General features: G+C 41.3%; 2 protein-coding genes across 6 annotated transcripts; both read left to right on the plus strand.

Annotated features, from left to right (window-relative positions):
* Nucleotides 1–773: 773 nt before the first annotated feature.
* On the plus strand, nucleotides 774–14,217 carry pbxip1a (pre-B-cell leukemia homeobox interacting protein 1a). 4 transcript variants are annotated; one of them, XM_015047919.1, is made up of 10 exons: nucleotides 774–1,057; nucleotides 1,827–1,954; nucleotides 5,713–5,797; nucleotides 5,877–5,944; nucleotides 6,713–7,305; nucleotides 8,781–9,016; nucleotides 10,556–10,611; nucleotides 11,320–11,406; nucleotides 11,560–11,740; nucleotides 13,249–14,217. In XM_015047919.1, exons 2-10 carry the CDS (start codon nucleotides 1,883–1,885, stop codon nucleotides 14,178–14,180), a joined length of 2,310 nt encoding a protein of 769 aa, XP_014903405.1. In that variant the 5' UTR covers nucleotides 774–1,057; nucleotides 1,827–1,882; the 3' UTR covers nucleotides 14,181–14,217. The 4 variants fall into 4 exon arrangements, with proteins under 4 accessions (XP_014903405.1, XP_014903401.1, XP_014903404.1 ...); XM_015047915.1 differs by having other exon boundaries at nucleotides 780–1,057; nucleotides 6,713–7,316; nucleotides 8,783–9,016; XM_015047918.1 differs by lacking the exon at nucleotides 774–1,057 and adding an exon at nucleotides 1,100–1,296 and having other exon boundaries at nucleotides 6,713–7,316; nucleotides 8,783–9,016.
* A 584-nt stretch (nucleotides 14,218–14,801) lies between these two features.
* Nucleotides 14,802–18,798, plus strand: s100a11 (S100 calcium binding protein A11). 2 transcript variants are annotated; one of them, XM_015047921.1, is made up of 4 exons: nucleotides 14,802–16,930; nucleotides 17,042–17,336; nucleotides 17,407–17,546; nucleotides 18,502–18,798. In XM_015047921.1, exons 3-4 carry the CDS (start codon nucleotides 17,418–17,420, stop codon nucleotides 18,631–18,633), a joined length of 261 nt encoding a protein of 86 aa, XP_014903407.1. In that variant the 5' UTR covers nucleotides 14,802–16,930; nucleotides 17,042–17,336; nucleotides 17,407–17,417; the 3' UTR covers nucleotides 18,634–18,798. The 2 variants fall into 2 exon arrangements, with proteins under 2 accessions (XP_014903407.1, XP_014903406.1); XM_015047920.1 differs by having other exon boundaries at nucleotides 14,802–17,336.
* The last annotated feature ends 1,555 nt before the right edge of the window (nucleotides 18,799–20,353 follow it).

A 20,353-nucleotide genomic window follows, 5' to 3' on the forward strand; every position in this document is an offset into this window, starting at 1 on the left:
CAGTGCAGTACAGGCTGCTGCAGAAGACCTTTCCTGCCCACAGCCATCACGATATTAAATAACTCTAAGAATCTAAGTTTATGAGTTACAACAACATTTAATATTTATTACTTCCCTTTGGGATTGATAAAGTATTTTTGAATTTGAATTGAATTTTGAATTTGAATGATTCAGTCACCACCATATGTCATGGTGGGGGAGACAAATTGAAGACAAGTTGCAGTGTTAGTTTTTCATCACATATAGCATTTTTCATATCAGACAAAAAGCTAGAATTAGATTTTATCTGACTAGATCTCATTCTTCCACATGTCTCTCATGTCCCCAACATAAATGGCCTTTTGCTTCTCTAGCAGCTCTTCAATCAAAACCTGCAGTTTTAAATGTGCTCAGAATATTTTTGACTGGACTAAATTAAATAAGAAAGACTAGAGTTGTTTTATTTTTTTCCCTGATCTCTGTATAGTTTTACCATATTCCACATTTTAATATAGATCTACGGAGTTGTAGGAGGCAGAAAAGTGCCTATCACAGTCTGAACACTAAACACTAATTATAGAGGATAAGGAATCAGATGATGAAACCAGTGTCCACTCTGCAGCAACCGGATCGTTGGGGGTGTCCACTCTGGTAAGTCCCACAGTCAAATATAGCTGTGTAGACGTGTCAGTGAGCCGCTGGTCCGTCCAGCCTCTCCCTGCTGTGTATAAATATGTGTGCACGGATGCATCCTTGGGGGTCGGGGTCACACATGAATCTGTATTATTATAAACCCAGGAGAAGAAGCCCCGTCCATCACCTGCCGCTTTTTTCACCTGCGTGCGTCAATCACGTCCCTTTCCTGACACAACGCTTCTGCCTGAGTGGTTCAGCTGTCATCCGGGGGCGGGCGCTCCCTGGCAGATCCTGAAATCCCATTGGCTGAGAGGTTTCTTTGGTTGACGTGACGCAGCTTGGAATTCCCAAAGTTCCCAAGTTCACAGGAGAAGAGCGTTGATTTTAAGAGTAAGCAAGAGGTTTTGGAGGAAAAATCAGCTAACGACTGGAGTATAAACAGGTTTGTGTAAATAAACCGTCTTTTATCGGGTGTAGTTTGGCGTGCTCGACGCTCCTGCTAGCTGCAGGGCCTGAGTGGGAACGCGGAAGAGTGGGAGTGGGAATGTTCAGGCTACCATCCTTTGTTTACCATCATGAGTGTACCTTCAAATCGGTTGCTACAACAACCGCAGCCCCTAAAGTGTGTCTCTAATGTGATTTAAACGGAGCCGTTACACTCCTGAGCCTGCGGGTTAGTGAGTATGTGTCTCTATTTGCCTGTTTTTGGATCAATGAGCTGCTCCAAGCTGAGGTTTCACCATCTTTGGTGATTTATCTGCCGCTCACACTGTCTGGCTGAATGGATGTGGATGAATTGTTTGTCTGTGGATGTTAAGTCAGGTGTTTTGCTTGCTTTTCCCTTCTTAATTTTACTGCGCAGCTGTGTATTATGGATGCCACCATCCCATTACATAACTGGAATCAGGCACAATCAGCTCTTTATCCCGCCTGAGCTCCGTATTGTTGCTTAAATCTTTCTTAGGTTGCACAATTGTGTCCTTTTAAACAACAGTTTGCATAATCACCTCAAACACTGCATGCATTGTGGGAGACTGTGCCTTTTTTGTATTTGTTTTCCCCCTACTTCAAAATCATGCACGATATATGCAGTAGTACTGTTATAAAATAATATCACAGCCAGTTTGTTGAGTTAGGATAATTTGCTTGAAAAGATTAGTGCCATTTGGACATGTCCACTGAGGACACGTTGTTGCTTTCGTCATGTGCAGGATATTATAAAGGTGAATCTGTGTGGTGCTGTGCCAACCTGAGCCTGCAGAGGGCGATGTCTGACAGCAGCAACAGCACAGGCAGCACTGGCTCCTCCACCAACAGCTGGACCCTCCTCTCTCCTGAGGTAAGAACCAAACTTTGGCAGCCATACAGTGACAGGAAGTCCAAATCCTTTAGCTTAGCTTTATAAGAAGAGAAAACTAAACTTAATTTAGAAATTATTGATGAGTTGCATGTTGGTAAGATGCGTGGTTTTCCGCTGTTGTTAAACATCTTGGTCAAAACTTTAGATGATCAGGACAACAGGTGAATGTGCAGGTTTGTTGCTGACCGATATTTTCATTTTTCAAAAACTCCACTCATCCTTCCAGTCTCCAAAGTCATGGAGATTCAGCAAGATGCTGCTTCTTTTCTCGCTCATTTCTTCATTTCAATCCAGACCTTGTCTTCCTGGTTCCTGGCCTAAACCACTATGTTCACTGTTGAGCTGAATGTAAAAGTCGCACTATTAGGTGCCTTGAAATTGTATCCAAGCTGCTCCTGCCAGTTTTATAAAGCACCCCCAGGTGTGGCTTTCTTAAATTATTTAAAGGTGTCTTGGTGTGTGCAAACTTTCATCTTTGAAGTAATAAAAATGTATTGCTCTCATTATTCTGGCATTTAGAGGTTAAAAATTAATTCGGTAGTCCTCACTGACATTGAAAATACACCACTTTAAGTTGTTTAATTTCAGACAGTGAGGAAAACTGGTTGTATGCTCTTATTTGGTGTAACAGAGTAGATATGGTGGCAGTAGAAAGGGAGGAGGGTGAAAAATTAAAGCAAAATTGATCACTTGTAAAAGTTGGGTCACAAGAAAAAGGCAAAGATTTTGAATAACATCAGAAAGTGTACACATGCATAATATTCACCCAACCTCATTTCATGGAGAAATGTCAGGACCTTTTTGAGGCTAAAGTTTGTTGGTAAGTTTGTGGTTGTTGTTTTCAGAAAGGAGCTTTTTAATGAGACCTGTGATTATTTCAACTTCTACATGTTGTAAGCTTAACTCCTAACCTTTTTTTTCTTTTTTGGAGGGTTTCAAACTTAAATATCTCTCATAAATGGATTCATTTGTTTGCCCAGCACAGTGCTCACATATTTGCTTCCTTAGTCAGGGTGACTTTCATTGTTGAAAGACAAATAAAAGAAAGCTTCAAGCCACTGGCTCTACCTCATCTGACTTTAAAGCATCAACCAAAATGGATGAAAGCTTTGAATTTTCAATTCTGTCCATGGAAAGACGGTGCTGTTTAAATTAAATTATTATGTTAGTATGGCAATATACATTTAAAAAAAAACTGAAATGACAAAACCATAATAACCAGCAGGGGGCGATGTTGGAGAGGGAAATGTCTTTTACCTTGACTTACCTGTATTTTAGTCGTAACCAAAGCATTTCCATAGCAACTGCTTTTTTTTAAGAGATCCAATCGTAGTTTTACGCACAAACATAAAATAAAGAACACTAACTACTGACAAGTAGCTTATAAAAGACAACTTAATAATGTCTGATTAAGAACCTATTGAGCCACTTGAGTCAACAAATGAGTGAACATATAAACAATAAGGAAGATGTTTGTTTCTATGCATTTTTTAAAACGGGTACAAAGAATTATTTGGGTAAAAATAAAGAATTCATATTAAGCTTTTTTGGCTCTAGCTTTCTCACTGAATCTATGACAACCAACTCTAATTTAATAATAACTGCATTATAAGATAATAAAAAAAAAAAAAATCATATCCAGTCTTTGCCTACCTGCGTTTCACCATACTCAACTAGCCCATGTGAACAAACAATCCGGTTCGTCTATGGTTTTGAGATGGCAGGTGTCAATTCATCAGAGCATAGAGGGCGCTCCTTTTTCGACAACCAAAGACCCAAGACTTCTGAAAACTGAACACAGCTGCTCTAGAGCATTTAAGATGCAAATTCCTCTCATTTGTTATTGTCATCCAGTTTACTGGTCAGAAAAAAATAAACTAAGCTAAATATGCCTGATGCAGAGAGTTTTCAATAACAGAAAATGCTCTGACCTCCAACACTTCAACCAGAAAAAATATAATAAAGAATCCCCCCCGAGTTTATTGAAAATGTAAGAAAGTATTTTAATTTAGTTTATTTTAGGATGAGTTTTAATCCTGCTTGCTTTAATATTTAATAGCTACACTGGACATCTGCTGCAGGCATCCTCATCTCATTCTCCAGTCACTTGCCAAACAGTAAATTACATATATCTTCAGTAGGAAACATTTGCATGCCAACGATGTGGGAAATTAAACTCTTGTTCTTAGGGAGATGCTTATCAAGGCATACCATAAAGTGGATGTCAACCTGGCTTGTGAATGCAAGTTTAAGTGCAACATTTCCTGTCTAAACTTGTAACCCCCGAGTCTAAAAATCCTAAAAATCTGCCGGATGTTTGCAGGAAACCAAATAATGAGTCACCAGCCGTACAAAAGGCTCGGTATGAATGAAAGCCACTCCTTCCTCTACTATCTTTTACTGCAGAGGAATGTAATTGCATTGTTGGTTTTGTCTGCCTCAGGTGTAAAGACGGCACAAAGTTTTCGTTCCTTTAAGGAGCCAAATGCTGGGATTGTTGCCTGGCTGCGTTCTGATGCAGTCTGCAGAAGAAAAATAAAATAGAAGCTTTAGATATCATCTAGAATGTGGTCAAATATTAAATAAATCTCATAAAAAATGGTAAAAACAAAAAAAAAGCAAAATATAAACTTTTTAATTTAATCTAATTTATGTACTTCAGAAATGTTTGTGCTTTTTCTTTTAAAATAATTTAGGAAATATGTTAGTCTTCATGCAAGTATTATTTATTTGTCATTTTCTAGGATTTTCTCCAGTGGGAAAAACTTAAAATGCAATTTATCCTGTTTAACTTTGGAGCCTTCTGCTGCAATACCTGCGTACTGTGGCGCTTTGTTGAAATAATCAAGATGTAGGCTGGAACAAAAGAAAAGTTAGACAAATTAAACCTTTTAATTTGTTTTTGTTATCAATGTGGAACAAAATCCCTTCAGGAATAATTGTATTTATTTATAAAGAAAACCACAGCAACGAGGTTTTGCTGTCTCCAAACATGTAATGGAGAAATATTTGTAATGTCTCCATTACAAACATTAGTCGGCACATGATGTTTGCAATGGAGACATTACAAACATTAGGCACCAACTACACACCTACTAGTTGTTCGGGAGTCCTTTGCTTCCTACCATCACAAACATAAACCATTTAATCGGTTAAACTCCACCGGGATTTTAACAAACGTCACTAGTCTGCGTCCTGACAGACACGTGCAAGCTAGACGAAAAACAACAACCATGACGGACTATAATGAGGATTAAGTTGTTAATATACTGGCTCCGATCGGACAACAACTTTAAAATCGCAAGCTGAGCTCCACCGTTAGCATCCATGTTTATTTCCGCAAACGCTGAGCTCTTCTTCTACGTCTTTTTCGTGGCGGTGGACAAAACACTGTACAGGTGCTCTCGATGTGTGACGGTATTGCGCCCTCTACTGTGCATTCTTCACACTTTCAGGTCGCGTCAGGTCACACTGGTGATCACATACAAGTCGCCTATATTTGGAAGCGTAAACAACCACAGAAAAAAAGATCAGATTTGACAAAAAAAATAGGAATAGGGTCACTCCAGGCTACAGTGTGAACATCTCCCTTGTTTTTTATTTTATTGTTTTCTAAAATATACTTGTTGTTTTCACCTTAAAGGACGTGTCTGTTAGTGGTTTAAGTTGACGGGTATGTTTTCCTGTCATTGCCACCTGTTTTAACGCGGATCCTGTTGGCTCTTCTCTCCCCACAGGAAGCTGCCATTGAGAATGTTGGGCCTGCAGACGACGGCACAGAGAGTCTGGGCGATGCCCCCAGTCTCTCTGAGGAGGTGGCAGGTACTGACCAGTCTACCTCTACCCTGGGGTGTAAACGAGCTGCTGTTTCTGTTCCGACATGCTGTGAACTTTGTTTCAGGAGCTGCAGCAGAGGAGAAACCAGCTGAGCTCCCAGTAGAAACCATCTTGTCTGAAGAAGGCCATCAGGTTGGTGCCGAGAGTCGTGCAATTACAGACCTTTTAAATTATTAGGAAGCAAACCTTTAAAGAGCACAAGTCTTCATCAGGAAATACTGAACTATAGGGCTGAAACGATTGAATGAATCGATTACTGAAATAATCGTCAACTGATTTAGTAATTGATTCATCATTATCAGGACCATACGAACTTTAAAAAAAAGCAGTTTGCTGAAAGAACAACACACTTGGAGCATTAATTAAGCCAAAAAAAATGTGCAAAGAATTTATATTTTGCACTTAAGATGGAAAAACATTCTTTGTTTGTAAGCAGAACTCCTCTAGTGGCATTTTTAGCTTCACCTGGTTAAATTTCTGCTAAAAAAATCTCCTATTAATCACTTTTTCTATCCATTTATTAATCCCAAAAAAATTATCAACGATTAGAAGGGACAAGGGTGTAAAGAAAATGGATGGATGGATAGAAGGTAGTATTATTTTTTTAGCTGCAAATGCATCTTTGCTACAAATGATCAAGCGTTCATTAAATAAATGTTACTGCAAAAACGCAGCTGAAAAATTAACTTATTTGCAACATTTTATGTACATTGATATTGTGTAAAAATAAGATAAGTAGATGAAAAGTTTTTTGTTTTTTTTAAATCTGATTAATCGTCAGAATAATCAAATGGACTAATCAGCTACTAAGATAATCATCAGTTGCAGCAACAATGAAATATGTTGAGCTCGGTAGCTAAAAAAGTGAAATCCTGAATAATAAGTTTCTCTCATGTCCAGGTGTGTCAGGAAACTTCCCCAGAGTCCGGCGAGGGTCCGATCCCTTCCAGCCCGTCCCGACTGAGCCCTCCCCCATCCAGCCCTCTGGAGGCCTTGTACATCGACACGGAGAGTCAGCCGCCGGTCATCCACGACATCGTGACCACCTCTCCCAGCGACAACGAGCCTCAAGGCGCCATGCCTTTGGTCGGCAGCATGGATCTGGCCGCTCAGCTGGACATCCCGGCTGACGTTCTGCTGGCGGACCCCGCCGTGTCTCCCCCTCACACGACGGACGCCTCCGCCGAGGCTGCGCTCCACACGCCCGCTGATTCTGAACCGACGCCTGCGAGTGCGGTTGCCCGGAGTGACGTCTGGAGCTCTGAACCTGAGGTCACCGTTCCCACGGAGACCCTTACAGCCGCTGAGCCCCCGCCTCACGTCGAGGCTGAGGTCAGCTTTGCTGCAGAGCCTCCCAGTCCGGTCCCAGAGCGACCGAAGACCAGAGGAAGTCCTGACCCGGAGACGGTCGGCTCTGCCGAGGCAGAGGAAGGCGTGGCTGATGCTGAGAGAGAGGAAGAAATGCCATCCGAGTCACAGAACATGGATGAGGAAGAAGAGGAAGGTACATTGGTTTCCGATCACTATTCCTAAATACATTCCCAATCATTTTTTTAATCATGAAAAAATGAATACAGTCAAAAAAACGTAAAACGCCTGAAGGCTAAAAGCTAATAAGCTCATAATTTTGATATCTGAAGAAAATTGAGCTACAAATCATCAATGCTAAAATCTGTTATTTTAAAGAAATGCCTTCGTTTAGATACTTTGAAATAAAAATAGGTTTTCTTAAATGAGAACTCATTTTTATCCTTGCCCTCAAAAACTCAGCTGCGCCTGATTTTATCAATAAAACCTATTCACAATCTGTTAAAATATCAATAAATAGCTGCCTCTGTACTTTAAGTACTTCTTAAAACGCTGAACATCATTTTAGATTAATGTAAGTTGGCAGCTGACAGAGAGGCCTGTGACAATTAATCGCAATATTAAATTAAATCAAGCTCAATAATTTCCATTTCCTGATTTATAATTTTTCTGGGTTTTTTTTCTCTCTTTCTACCAAAAACCTTCTTCAGTCTTCAGTCTAGTGTTTTGGTCTCAACTAAACCTTTTTTTGGAAGTACAATTTTGTTCACAGCGACTTCATAATTATTTTTTTCTGTTGTTTTATTTATTCTGAGTATTTAAAATGCCAGTTTCTGAGCTAAATGCAGTTTATTGATCTTTAAGCATGCGTCCTTACATTATTATCCCATTACCATTATATTAAATTAACAATATCGTCGTTTATCGCTATAACTTCAACCCTATTTTCTAACATGACAATCCTACATGCTGATAAAAATCGCTTTGATTTGATTGATAAAATCATGTTTAAGCAAAGTTATTGTTTGAAGGTTGTTTTTATTTGCCCCTTTGGTGACGATTAAAAATGTTTTTGATAATCTCACATTAACACAGATTATTCATTAATTTATGAAGCTTCTGCTGCATCAGGAAGGCGTCTCATTTCTGTTCATGATGCAGCAGAGCTTCGTTCTTTGCAGTTAAATCAAATAAGAAGACGAAGAGGTGAACTCTGAGATGATTTGGGACCACATTCGTGTTCGCATCTGGAATATGATTTACTGGTCTGACGGCGAGTCCCACACCCCGTTGAGAAAATGCATAAACCCTCAAGCATGAAATTGCTGCTGTTGTAATTTAGAGGGGGGGGAAAAAATGTCACCCATTTCCACATGCAGCAGTCTGCCTTTGTCACTGGCGTTCCTCACATGGTGTTTGCAAAATTCCCTTTGTTTTGCCTGCCATTTTCTGTATGTTGGGCAGGCTGCCAGTGGACGATTGTCGTTTTGGAAACGGGTTCAACACTCGACAGTTTAGCCTCCAGAGATGCAGGAATGATTAATAGAAGTGGTATGGCGGGACAGCTGAGTATTTGCGGTTGGGTTTGAGGCTCGTTGGCACAAAGACTCTGCTGTTTTCATCTTCCGTTTCTTTTTGGGTTTTTTTTTTGGTTTTTTTCAGATCAGTCCAGCAGCATAGAGACGGGTGAAGTGAACGGCTTTGATGATGGACTGAGGAGGAGGAATGTTCCCTCCTTTGAAGCGCCAAGACCAAGAACCTCCGATGAGGAGGACGACGAAGAGGAGGTCGAGTTCAAGATGGCAGAGAGACAAGAGGACAAGCCGTGGTTCTCCATTAACAAATGCGTTGTGGCTGCTTTGGTCCTGCTCTTCTTAGGTTCCCTGTTTCTGTCAGGTGAGTTCCTCTTCTGCGCTGCTAAATCCCAGGAGGTTCTGCTTTTTCAAGCTTTTAGCAGCAAAAAAAATTGTCAGTTTAGAGACGTGCACAGCTAACCAAAAATTAAAAACAAACATACAAGTAAAACTGACTACAAGAAACATGTTGAGTCAAAGAACGGCAAGTTGATTTAATCTTTGCCTCCTAATTATCTTTGTTTTTAATTTATTTCTACCTGAGAGTCAGAATCAAAGAATCAAAGATCACAACAATTTAATTCTACATTTAACGTTAATGTTTCCAAGCCCTCTGAATCCGCACCACATCCTTCCCTCTGGAACCAACTCGCAGCACGACGAACGGGTTCAATTTCTAACCAGCTGCAGGGTTCCTATGTGTGCTTCAAATCCTTGAATTTCAATTGGATGTTTTCAAGGTTTGGAAAGTGCTTGATATTCAAACTGCACAGTTTTGTATTAAAGTACAATCTAACATTTGATTAAAAGCCTAAATTTAGAAAGCGTTACTTACAGTTTTCTAAATATTTTTTTTCTCACTGTCTTAAGTTAAATCAGATAAAAATGTCAGTTAGAATGAGCAAAACTATTTCTATTTGCTTAAAGCCAGAAAACGTAGTGAGAATATTCCTCAGAGATTTTTTTTTTTTTTTTAGCTTTCTTTTTACATTTTGTTTTCGATTAATTTGAGCAGGAGGATCATTTACCCATGATTTGTTTGGATTGTTTCAGTATAATTAATATTTATTATTCCTAATGGCTCCATAAGTTACTGATCGATGTAATTTATACAAAAGGTTGTTTTGTATTTTATAAACAATCATTTTTATGTCAAACTAGTGTTTTGTTCTCGGACCAGTCAGGTGTGTAGGATGTCTCTGTGTGAGAGAGACATTTCTGAACATAGAATTTTTATTTATTTTAGGTAACCTTGTCCCTGCTGTGAAACATAGAATACTACATTAATAATTGACACTACTTTTTTTTTTAGTTGTATTGTTTTCATCTTCAGTGTGTGGTACTGGAAGCTGGAATAGTCTGAGTTTGTACGAACCCTGCGGTCATACAGAATGATCTATTAGAGAACGACTGCATTTGAGTCGCGTAAACATGTTTCTTTGCCGTCGTCAGCAACACTCAGGTGTCCGTGTATTTGAATCCTGTCGACTAAGCTGCGCTACGTCAACAGGCTTCCTCTCTGACCTGGATAATGCTAGGTCGAGCATCAAAGATGAGAGCGCAGCGTAAGCTCCGGCCCTCGCCGGCCAGCGCTCTGCAGATTGTCGGGGGGGTTTATCTGCTCTGACGGTTCCTGCAGCGACAGCAGGAAAAAAGCAAATGACACTCTTTCTGAAGCGCGGAGTGACGCCGTTTGTTGCCGTTTAGGGGGAATCGTGAGGGCGTGGTTCGATATCGGCGCAGAAGTGCTGGAATGTTTATGTTCGATGGAGTGAGAAACACGATTCCTTTTCAGCTGGCTGTGTGCTGCGGTTGAAAATACTTGTTAATAAAAAACATCTTGTGTCTTCTTGTCTTGCAGGTGACATTGACAGCCCTGACTTGACTGACAGAGACATAGTCAAAGACCAAAAGCAGGTCAGCTTTTACCTTTTAATCTCACAAACTGCAAAAAACATGAAATCCTGCCAAATATTTTTGGTCCAGTTTTTAGTGCAAATATCTTAGTTTGCTTGAAATTAGATGAAACTGACTTACACGTAACTTTCAGCAAGACACAGGACTTTGATTTAAGTAAATAAATCCTTAATATTGACGCAAAAGTGCAACTGGCAGATTATTTAGCTTGTAAGAAGAATGTTTTCCATGTTATGTTGTTTTAAAATATCAACATTAAGGAGTTATTGACTAAAAACTTCTTGCTCGTAAGTTAGTTTTGTCTTATTTCAAGTGTACTAAGATGTTTTACTAAAATGTAGGCCAAAATATTCAATGTCCAGTAGCCATCTGAGCCATTTTTGTTCAACAAATCATCAGTATTGAACCTGTTCAATAAAAATAGGTAAACAACATACACTGCTCAAAAAAATAAAGGGAACACTCAAATAACACATCCTAGATCTGAATGAATGAAATATTCTCATTGAATACTTTGTTCTGTACAAAGTTGAATGTGCTGACAACAAAATCACACAAAAATCACCAATGGAAATCAAATTTATTAACCAATGGAGGCCTGGATTTGGAGCCACACACAAAATTAAAGTGAAATGTTCCCTTTATTTTTTTGAGCAGTATGTTTTAAAAGCATGCATTCTATTCACACACCCCTGAATTTCTCTTCAGGGCTGTATTTACAGTGATCCACAGAAAATGAAAGGAATGCTGGATGAAATGAGAGAGCAAATCACTCATCTGGAGACTCGAATTCAGGTCGGCATGCAATCCTATTGGTTTCAGTTCTTGACCTTCATCCTTCCTTACGGCAAAGCCTCTTCAAAGCGCAGATATCCCACCTTTTATTTATTGCTGAAGCTTTGGGATTTCATTTGCAACCCGCCTCGATTTTTGCCTTCTGCCTCTCAGATTAGGACAGAACAACTTAATTCGGAGATGCAGGCGATGGCCGAGAGCGACGACGAACTGGACAGAGCTGGTCTGGAGGAGAAGACGTTAAATCTGAAGGAGGAGCTGGCGACTCTGCTGCAGCTGAGCAGAGAGCTGGAGAGTCTGCGGGACCGAGTGAACAAATACAACCAGTCCGCAGGTACGACTGCGACGTCATAAATCTGGTTTACGTGGAAAAATAAACACATTACTGTTACAATGCTGGCCTTTTGTGATGCAAGAAAGGAAGAATGAGCCTTTTTAAATGGAAAAACCTTGAAAAAAACAACTTCTTCACGCTCAAGCTAATACTTTATTGAAGAACCTCAATTTAATTATAAAATTCAGTTTTTATTTGCAGTTTATCGAGAAGACTTGACCGACGTCCCTTCTTTATTTGAAGAAGTTCTCCTAATCTCTCAGAATGTGATGACTGTCCTGATATTTGGTTACTAAGTTTAACTTTGCTCAGATAAACTCATTGTTCTGTTAATTAGGGTGAAAACTGCAAAAANCCAANATATTACCAAGTAATTTTGATCCAGTTGCAAGTGCCAATATCTTAGTTCACTTCAACTAAGACGAAATTAACTTACAAGTAATTTTGATACAGCAACTTAAGTAAATAAATCTTTAATATCAGTAAAAAAAAAAAAAGAAAAGAAAAATAGTACAATTTAATTCATCCTTTCCTGTAGTGAAGACACTGAAAGATTATTTCAGTTCTAAGAAGACATTTTCCTATGTTAGAAGTAAAATAATCTCCTTAACTTTGGATTTCTCATCAATGTAAAGGAATTATTTACAAGATTTGCGCTCTAGAAAAAAGACTTTGGGTTTTTGCAGAGAGGTTGAAAAATAAAATCCCTCCTCATCCTCAACTTTCAGATTTCAGAGATTTGGATCTTATCATTTCACCCCTAATGAAAAGTAATCCCACAGCATAATGCTGCCATCTCCATGTCTCATGGTGGTTCACGTGTTGTTTTACCTTTAAAGGTGATCCGTTATGCTTCCTTGAACAGATTAGGATATGTCCAAGTACAAAATCATTCTTAGAAAATGAGATTTTAGGTCAGTTCTGACTATTTTGAGCTCCTTTCAGCTGTTTTGTTAATTTAAATGCAAATAAGCTACTGCTAGCTACGCTCCCTCCACAACTCGACGTTTACACTCCCACGTGAAAATGGCTGCAAACAGAGCCGCAATTATACAACCGTACATCTTGGAAAAGAAGAAGTAGGGGCTCCTGCACAACCAACAAGAATGCAGCAAGTGGTTTCTGAATGGTAAATAAACAACAAAACACTTATGTCTCTTCCAGCAGCCATTGCACAGGGAGTACAGTGGTAAAACCAGCTGACCCAACATGGTGGAGCTCCACTTGGGTTGCTAGGTAACGAGCTGGGGCTGTCAGGTAACGGTGCAGTGTGACTCAACATTCAGGAGGTTTTTTTAAATGATTCATTTATTAGGTTCCAAAAAAACGGCTGGGTGGTTTTTTTTTTGTTGTTGTTTTTTTTACAAGAAGTTGAGACCCAAACAAAAGTGCAAAAAGTGAATTTTGCACTTTCAGTCCGCTTTAAAGCTTTGTTCACAGTTTCAATACCTCAGCACTCGCACCGTCTCTGAATCTTTAATATCCTCATTTCTCTTCATATGATGCAGGAAAGGCGTCGTCTGCTCCCGCTTCATCTTCTGAGTCTGATGCCGAAGACGCTCAGAGCTCCCAGACGGCAGCCGGACCAGAGAGGGAGCAGGACGAACAGCTGGAGGAAGACCTCCACTGTCAGAAGGATCTGTTGGACGACATCAAGAAACGCCTGGGAGGGATGAAAAAGGACGCAGGGGATGGGAAGCAAGTTTGGGAGAACCTAGACGGGATCCAGGAGCAGCTTTCCAAACATGTGGAGAGTTGGGAGAAGACGAAGCCGCACGGGCCAAAATGGAAAGGGAAGAAAGAGAAAAAACAGGAGCGGGACCACTGGAAGAAAGAGGAGAAGAAGGACAAGGAGTGGAAGCACAGCAAGGAAGAGAAGAAGGAAAAGGAAAACTCTCACAAAGAGTCCTGGAGGAAACACCAGGACGAGTGGCAGAGGAGGAAGAGCGAGCGCAGGATGGACCGGGAGGAGAGGAGGAAGGAGAAGCCGTGGCACAGCCGGCCGGGGGAAAACTCCCATCAGCCCCGGCAGCCGCATCATCACCATCAGCACCACCACAACGACTTCTGGAGGGACCAGGAGCTCAAGCTGCACCGCAACGTCCGCCCCCAGCTGGGCTGCTCCTCGCTGGAGGACTGCGCCTCCAAGGAGGGCCTGTACCCGGTGGAGCTGGCCGAGTTCGAGGAGCTGCTGGAGGGCTACCTGAGCAAGCTGGAGGGCTCCCCCAGCGAGAGCAAGGACGAGCTCCGCAAGGTCACCGCCGACTTCTTCGAGGACGGCGTCTTCATCCACGACCGCGTGCGCTTCGGGGACTTCGCCGAGGATGTGGCGGACGTCCTGGAAGACATGGTGGACGTCATGGAGGGCAGCGACTCCCTCGAGGAGGAGATGGAGGAGTTCGAGCGGGAGGCGCTGTGGAAGTTTGCCGCCACGGCTTAGAAGGATTCAAAAGCATTAAAACCCAAGAAGAACAGTTCTCGTGGTGGTTTTGTAGGACATTTCCCTTCCTGCTCCTCCTCTTCTGAGCTGTAGTTGTCGTAGCTTTTGGTACGGACTCCTAATTGTGTCCCTGAAAGTCTCTAATTATAAGCTAGACTGTGTTTGTCATTTTGGGCTTAGTTGTTACCTACCTCTGTCCCGGTCATGGCTCCTGATTCAGAGTAACCGTAAACTGTGTGACGTTTTTTTGTTTGTTTTTTCGCTTTAATCGGTGCATGTTGCAGTGATGTGAATTTAAACCCAGACCAGACAGGAAGCGACATGAAGTCGATTAGTATTACCCAGTAAATCATTCTTCCAGTTGGTTCTCCAGTGAAGAGGAGATCCTGCTGCGTTCGGCGATCGTTATCAGATCAGGTCCGACCGGTTTCTTTGCCAGCATCCTTTTTTTTTTTCTTTTTTTTTTCCACCAAGCAAACAAGAGAAAGAGAGAGAGATCTGTTATGAGCCTCCAGCATTTTTTTAATTTTTCTTTTATCTGACTCGCCTCTGATCTGTTGACTCGATTTCTGCTCCTGGAGGGGAAAAAAAGCAATAGCAAAAGAGTCGAGACTTCTTAACCACTTTAGCACTTTTCCTCAAGCATGTCGGACACATTTCCCTCCACTGCTTTCTGTAACGCATAAAGACACTCAGACCAGTCTGGGGTTAGTAAACATGGAGAACTTCCTTCAGCTCATCTGCTGATGCAGCAGAATTAGTTCTGCAGCCAAACCTGTAATTTTCCTCCTCTCGTTTTGTTCAGACGTTTGACTTGACTTGCATGCAGATGATTTGGATGTTGTTTCCAGAGTTTAGATTATAAAAGACATGAAAGCATCTGATTTTCGCACATCGGGTGAAGGTGAAAGGAAAATCAGCACAAAGACGAGCCTGAAAAGTTCACAGTTTGTTCCTTTTCCTTCCGCCGGTGTTGATGTGAAGTTGGAGCCGTCGGATCGGGATTGTTCAGGAGAAGCTCTGGCGTGATTATTTATTCTGTCACTACTGCTCCCGTCTCCTCCCCGTCGTCTGTATGAATCCGAGGAGCGACGGACTCGGTCCCGGGCCGTTCACGCCGAATGTTGAAGCGACCTTCGTTTACGTTGCGTACCAGCTGCTGCTTAACGTGCCTTTACCACAATATGAAGAACTCGGATTGGACCAGAGTTTCTCCGATTTCGCTGGCTTCTGCTAGAAGAGGAAGGAGTTTCGGCGACTTTTAAGTCGCCCTGCTGCTCGCAGGGCAGAGAGTGAATGTTTGGGGAGTTTACTTGTGAGGTGGTTTATTTCTGAAGACCTGCTTGACCAAAGGTGTTTGAAGGAGTCCTCGAAGCACAGATCGAAGCGAGAGTTTAATCGATATTTGAAAGTGTTCCTGCGTCCGCGGGGCGACGATAGGGCTCAATGGATGTGACTTCATTTGACCCCTGGGCAAATATAATTTCTTTCATCATCAGTTGTCTCCTGTTTTTTATGAAATAAATGTTGAGTTCAATAAATTTTTCACCATTTTGGTTGAAGTTTCTTTTTGTTTTCAGAAATTTTGTGGGCTTATTTTGGTCCGTTTGACGGGGGTTAACTCCAGGGTAGAGTGACTGATTATTTTTGTTGTCCACTCAGTCCATTGGTAACTCCTTGTTTCTTCCTGAACATCCAAACAAGTTTCCTACTGGTAGAGGTTGACGGTTTGGTCTTCGACGAAGGCTCAAGACATCCTAAAAATGTTTCTTTAAAAGATTAGAAAGGGATCCGAAAATCTTTTCCCATAACCTGGACACTTCCTGAGACATTCCCATTGTTCTGAGGATTGTCCGATCCGATGAGTGTTAAATAAATTATTGTCCTAACCTTCGGCTCCAGGCAATCACAAGATTTACTGACAGCCTAAATAGCTTTCCACCAAGTGGAAAGAACTAGATCAGGGGTCTGCAAGCGCCACTGTCCTGCAGCGTTTGGATGCATCCCTGCTCCAACACACCTGTGTCAAATTGTCGGCCAATTACTCAGCTTTTGCAGAACTTACTGACATGCCAAAGAGGTAATTCAATCTTTCCATTCAGGTGTGTTGGAGCAGAGATGCAGGACAGTAGCAGTCCAAAAGTGGAGCACTTAAATCGTTTTTTCTGTTCCAAGCTGGAAAGAAACTGAACTACTTTTATTCTGCATGATCGGAGCGTATAAACTTATGCACAGGCTTATACAGTAACTGGCTACAATTCCCTGGAGCCGCCCAGCCCAGTGTGACACACGCCGCCTCTCTGAGTCGCTACGTGCTGGAAACAGGAGCTGATGGCATGACTGGCATCCGTGATCTCAGCTGTGATGCCCAGCTGAAGCGTTTACACGCAGGCTCGGGCCTGTGCCTCAAATAAAGGCATGCAATCCATGTTGGCTTCCGCCGATGTCACCCAGCTGATATGCTGATGAACGAGAACAAGTCGTTCATTACGACAGCGCAGACAGAGCCTGCCATTCTTTGCATAACACAACCAGGCAGATTAGAGGCGCTTCGGCGCAGATTCGCCGCTTCCTCCCTCCCTGGAATGGCGTTTGCTTTGATTTAAAAAAAAAAAAAAAAAAGTTTAAATCCCAACAACTATCACATGAAAAAAAGAAAAACAGCTAGCTAGTCGCTCGGTTTTGCAAACACGTAAAGAATCATCATTTCTGTCTTTGTTTTGAGTGTGTTCGGTTGGAGACAACAGAGGGTGTGTTGGACCTCGGTACCATTATTTGAGTCATGTTTTGTGTAAGCTAATTATTGCTTATAATGCACGATTCAGCCAGTTGATTGGACTCGCCTGATGCTGTCTCTGCAGACGGACCCAGGCGGCATTTTGTCCAGTCGTCAGGATCCGCTGTGACCTTTTGTAGGTCAGCGTGGCAGTTTGCTGTTTCTTTTTTTTTTTTTTTTTCCCTTTCTTTCTTTTTTGTTTGATGCCATGGAAATCCGACAGAGATGAGGGCAGGAGGGGAGTGACGATGAGGGGTTTTCCGCTGATGTGTGCACCAGCGATGAAGATGAAGCGCGTATATTTAGAGGAGATGGACAGAGATGAAGAGGAAAAAGGACCAAAGCACCTTTCTGCTGCTGCTCAGCCTAAACTTGTCAAGGTAACGCAAAAGCTGCTGATTCCGGTTTTTATAACAATGCATTCTTAGTTTTTACTGGTTTTATTCGCAGCACAAGCCACCATGGAAGCCGCCATCACCACCATCGTCTCCCAGTTTAAGGTGTACGCTGGGAATGAGGGATCCTCCTCCACGCTGAGCAAAGACGAGTTTCACAAACTGGTGACCTCTCAGCTTCCCAACTTCGTCAAGGTTTGTCTCTTTAGTTGCTTTTATTGTCTCTCTCTGCTGATGTTTATCATCCACCTTTGAAGGCTCTGAATGCAGCTCTGAGGAAAAAAAGAGAGAGAGACCACTTAAAATTATTAGTTTCTCTGATTTTACTTTTCAGAGGTTTGAGTAAAGTGAACATTGTTCTTTTTTTTCTATGAACTACTGACAACATGTCTCTGAAATTCCAAGCAAAAATGTTGTTTTTATTAGCATGTATCGCACGTTTCAGCAACAAGCGAATTCAAAGTGCTTTACATCACAAATGATCACGACAAATGCCATCGTTAAAGATGATCAATACATATAAAATATATTGATCAATATTCTAGCTTTATGAAGCATGTGTCTTTTTATTCTGGATCTAAAGGCACTCTGTGTTTCAGCTGTTTTGCAGTTTTCTGGAAATTTGTTCCAGATTTGCGGTGCATAGAAGCTGAATGATGCTTCTTCATGTTTGGTTCTGGGGATGCAGAGCAGAACCAGAACCAGAAGACCAGAGTGATATAACAGCAGATCTTTAAAATGTTTTGGTTCTAATTTTGGGGGGTTACTGTCAATGTCTTATTTATATGTTTAATTTAATTGCACATAGGAGGCTGGTGAAACGCAATTTCAAACTTCTGTGTTAACCCTGCTACATGGATCTTTGACAATAAAGTACACTTGACTTGAGTTTCTATAAACTAACAGAATTATTTTAAAGTCTGTTCTCTGAGCCAGACTTTACAACTAGGATGATGTTTTCCATCTTTCGAAACCTCAAAATTTTTAAAGATGGTGCATTTCAAACTTATAAAAGAAATAAAAGTTGTTGGTCTGAAGCAGACTAACAACTTATTGACACCCATTAAAGTGTAACCGAGTATCGTAAAGTAATTCAGTTTCTCAGTTTCTGCTCCGTATTGATCTGCGTCTCGTCTGTGATCGCCCGCAGAACGCCAGCGACCCTGCCTCCATCGACCAGCTCATGAGCTCCATAGACGAAAACAACGACGGGGAGCTGACCTTCTCCGAGTTCTGGCAGCTGATTGGAAAACTGGCGAGCAAACAGGGAGGCTTCAGTTAGTCGACCCGACCCCGTCGGCTCGCTTAATTCCTGCTGTAAACGGAGCGAGAGGCCATCTGATTTCTTTTATCTCTCTGTGCCAGAGCCGCATGTGTAACTGCGTAGTTAACCATTTGTTTGATGGGAGGAACTTTGAATTAAAGTCTCTGTTGTTTTAAACCCTGAGCCACCTGCTACGACTCTGCTGTCATTCATTCACCGCGTTATATGATTTCCAGCAAACCTGCATCGGAGCTGTGGTGATTTAAGAGCTTGTGATCTTAAAAAGTCTGCAGCTGTCCTACATTTATAATGCCCCATAAAGCTCCTGCTGCATATCATAATGACCCACACTGCAAAAACACAGCAAGTGTTTGTCTAGTTTCTAGTGCAAATATCTTAGTGCACTTGAATTAAGACAAAACGACGTACAAGTAAATTTTCATTAAGACACAGGAGCTTGTTTTCAATATTGACGAGAAAGTGCTAGTTTCACTGGCAGATTATTTCATCTGCAGCAAGACTTTTTCCAATTTTATAATTGAATTATTGACTCAAAACAATCTATCCTCCTAAAAAAAAAGTTACTTGTTAGTTTTTGTCTCAATTCAACTGTACTAAGATATTTGCTCTAGAAATACTTGGTGATATTTTGTGTTTTTTGCAGTGCAGCGGTGAAGATGGTGACCCAAATGCATCCTATTGTGTTTTCCTTAAACGGGTCATTTCAGCATTAACTCTAATGTCCAGACAGAGTTATGTGTGCAGGAATGCTTCCCCGCCGTTTTATCGCCGATGGGCCTGTTTTAATTTGCTACAGGCCTGACTGTGAGAGTGCGCCTTTTTTTTTTTCAGCGCGATAGGTAAATGTGACCTTTGTATCCAAATTACAGCCCCCACCCCCCTTCGTCGTGTCAAGATGTGAGCGTGGGAGGGACGGACGATGGTCGGATGAGTCACAGAAACGGTTGAAATGGGAACGTCTGTCTGTCTAACACAACATGTTAACAAGTAGCTATGGTCTAGTTTCTAACGTGAATCTTTTGGTACGCATGAAATAAAACTAACTTACAGGTAAATTTTTAGCAAGAAATAGGAGCTTGTTTTAAGCAAATAAGTCCTTAATACTGACTAAAAGGTAAAATAAGACATTTTCTCCATATTAGTTAAAATGTCTTGTTCCACTGGCTGATTATTTCACTTATAACTAGCACTTTTAAGAAATTACTTACTTAAAACAAGCTACTATAGAGTGCTGAAAAGTTACTTGTAAGTTGGTTTTGTCGTACTTAAAGCGTACCAAGAGATTTTCACCAGAAACCAGACCAAATCACTCGGTGAGGTTTTGTGTTTTTGCAGTGCGGGCGCTTCTGCAGGTAAGCATCTGGTTAGCCACGCCTCACTTGCTGAGATAAAATCTGCAGATGTAAATCTTTTACATGGTTGTAAAAGAATCTGGCAACAGCGACACACGAAATGTATCCCAGTTTGTTCCGTCCGCTTGTATTCGAAATCTAAGCTGACTAAAAGTTGGCCACTGTATATTCAAAGCACCTGTTTGAAATCCAGCCGTTCTTTCAAAATGTTCATGACCCTTGAACTTTTCCACAATTTTTCACGTTACAACCATAAACTTTAAGGTGTTTATGGTTTAAGGTGGGGGGTTGCTTTTATGATGGACCAACACAAAGCAGCAGGTTATTCTGTAGAGAAAGTCAGAGCATGCATGGTTCTTGAGGTT

This window comes from Poecilia latipinna, unplaced genomic scaffold (genome assembly GCF_001443285.1).
Source record: "Poecilia latipinna isolate Pla-1442-1.1 unplaced genomic scaffold, P_latipinna-1.0 Scaffold849, whole genome shotgun sequence".
NCBI lineage: Eukaryota > Metazoa > Chordata > Actinopteri > Cyprinodontiformes > Poeciliidae > Poecilia > Poecilia latipinna.

Bases quoted from the DNA above. Each gene is read 5' to 3' on its own strand.
- pbxip1a (XM_015047915.1), top strand. From the start codon at position 1,883: ATGTCTGACAGCAGCAACAGCACAGGCAGCACTGGCTCCTCCACCAAC. The intron at 1,955-5,712 runs GTAAGAACCAAA...CTCTCCCCACAG, and splicing joins GGACCCTCCTCTCTCCTGAG to GAAGCTGCCATTGAGAATGT. The intron at 9,017-10,555 runs GTGAGTTCCTCT...CTTGTCTTGCAG, and splicing joins AGGTTCCCTGTTTCTGTCAG to GTGACATTGACAGCCCTGAC.
- s100a11 (XM_015047920.1), top strand. From the start codon at position 17,418: ATGGAAGCCGCCATCACCACCATCGTCTCCCAGTTTAAGGTGTACGCT. The intron at 17,547-18,501 runs GTTTGTCTCTTT...GATCGCCCGCAG, and splicing joins AGCTTCCCAACTTCGTCAAG to AACGCCAGCGACCCTGCCTC.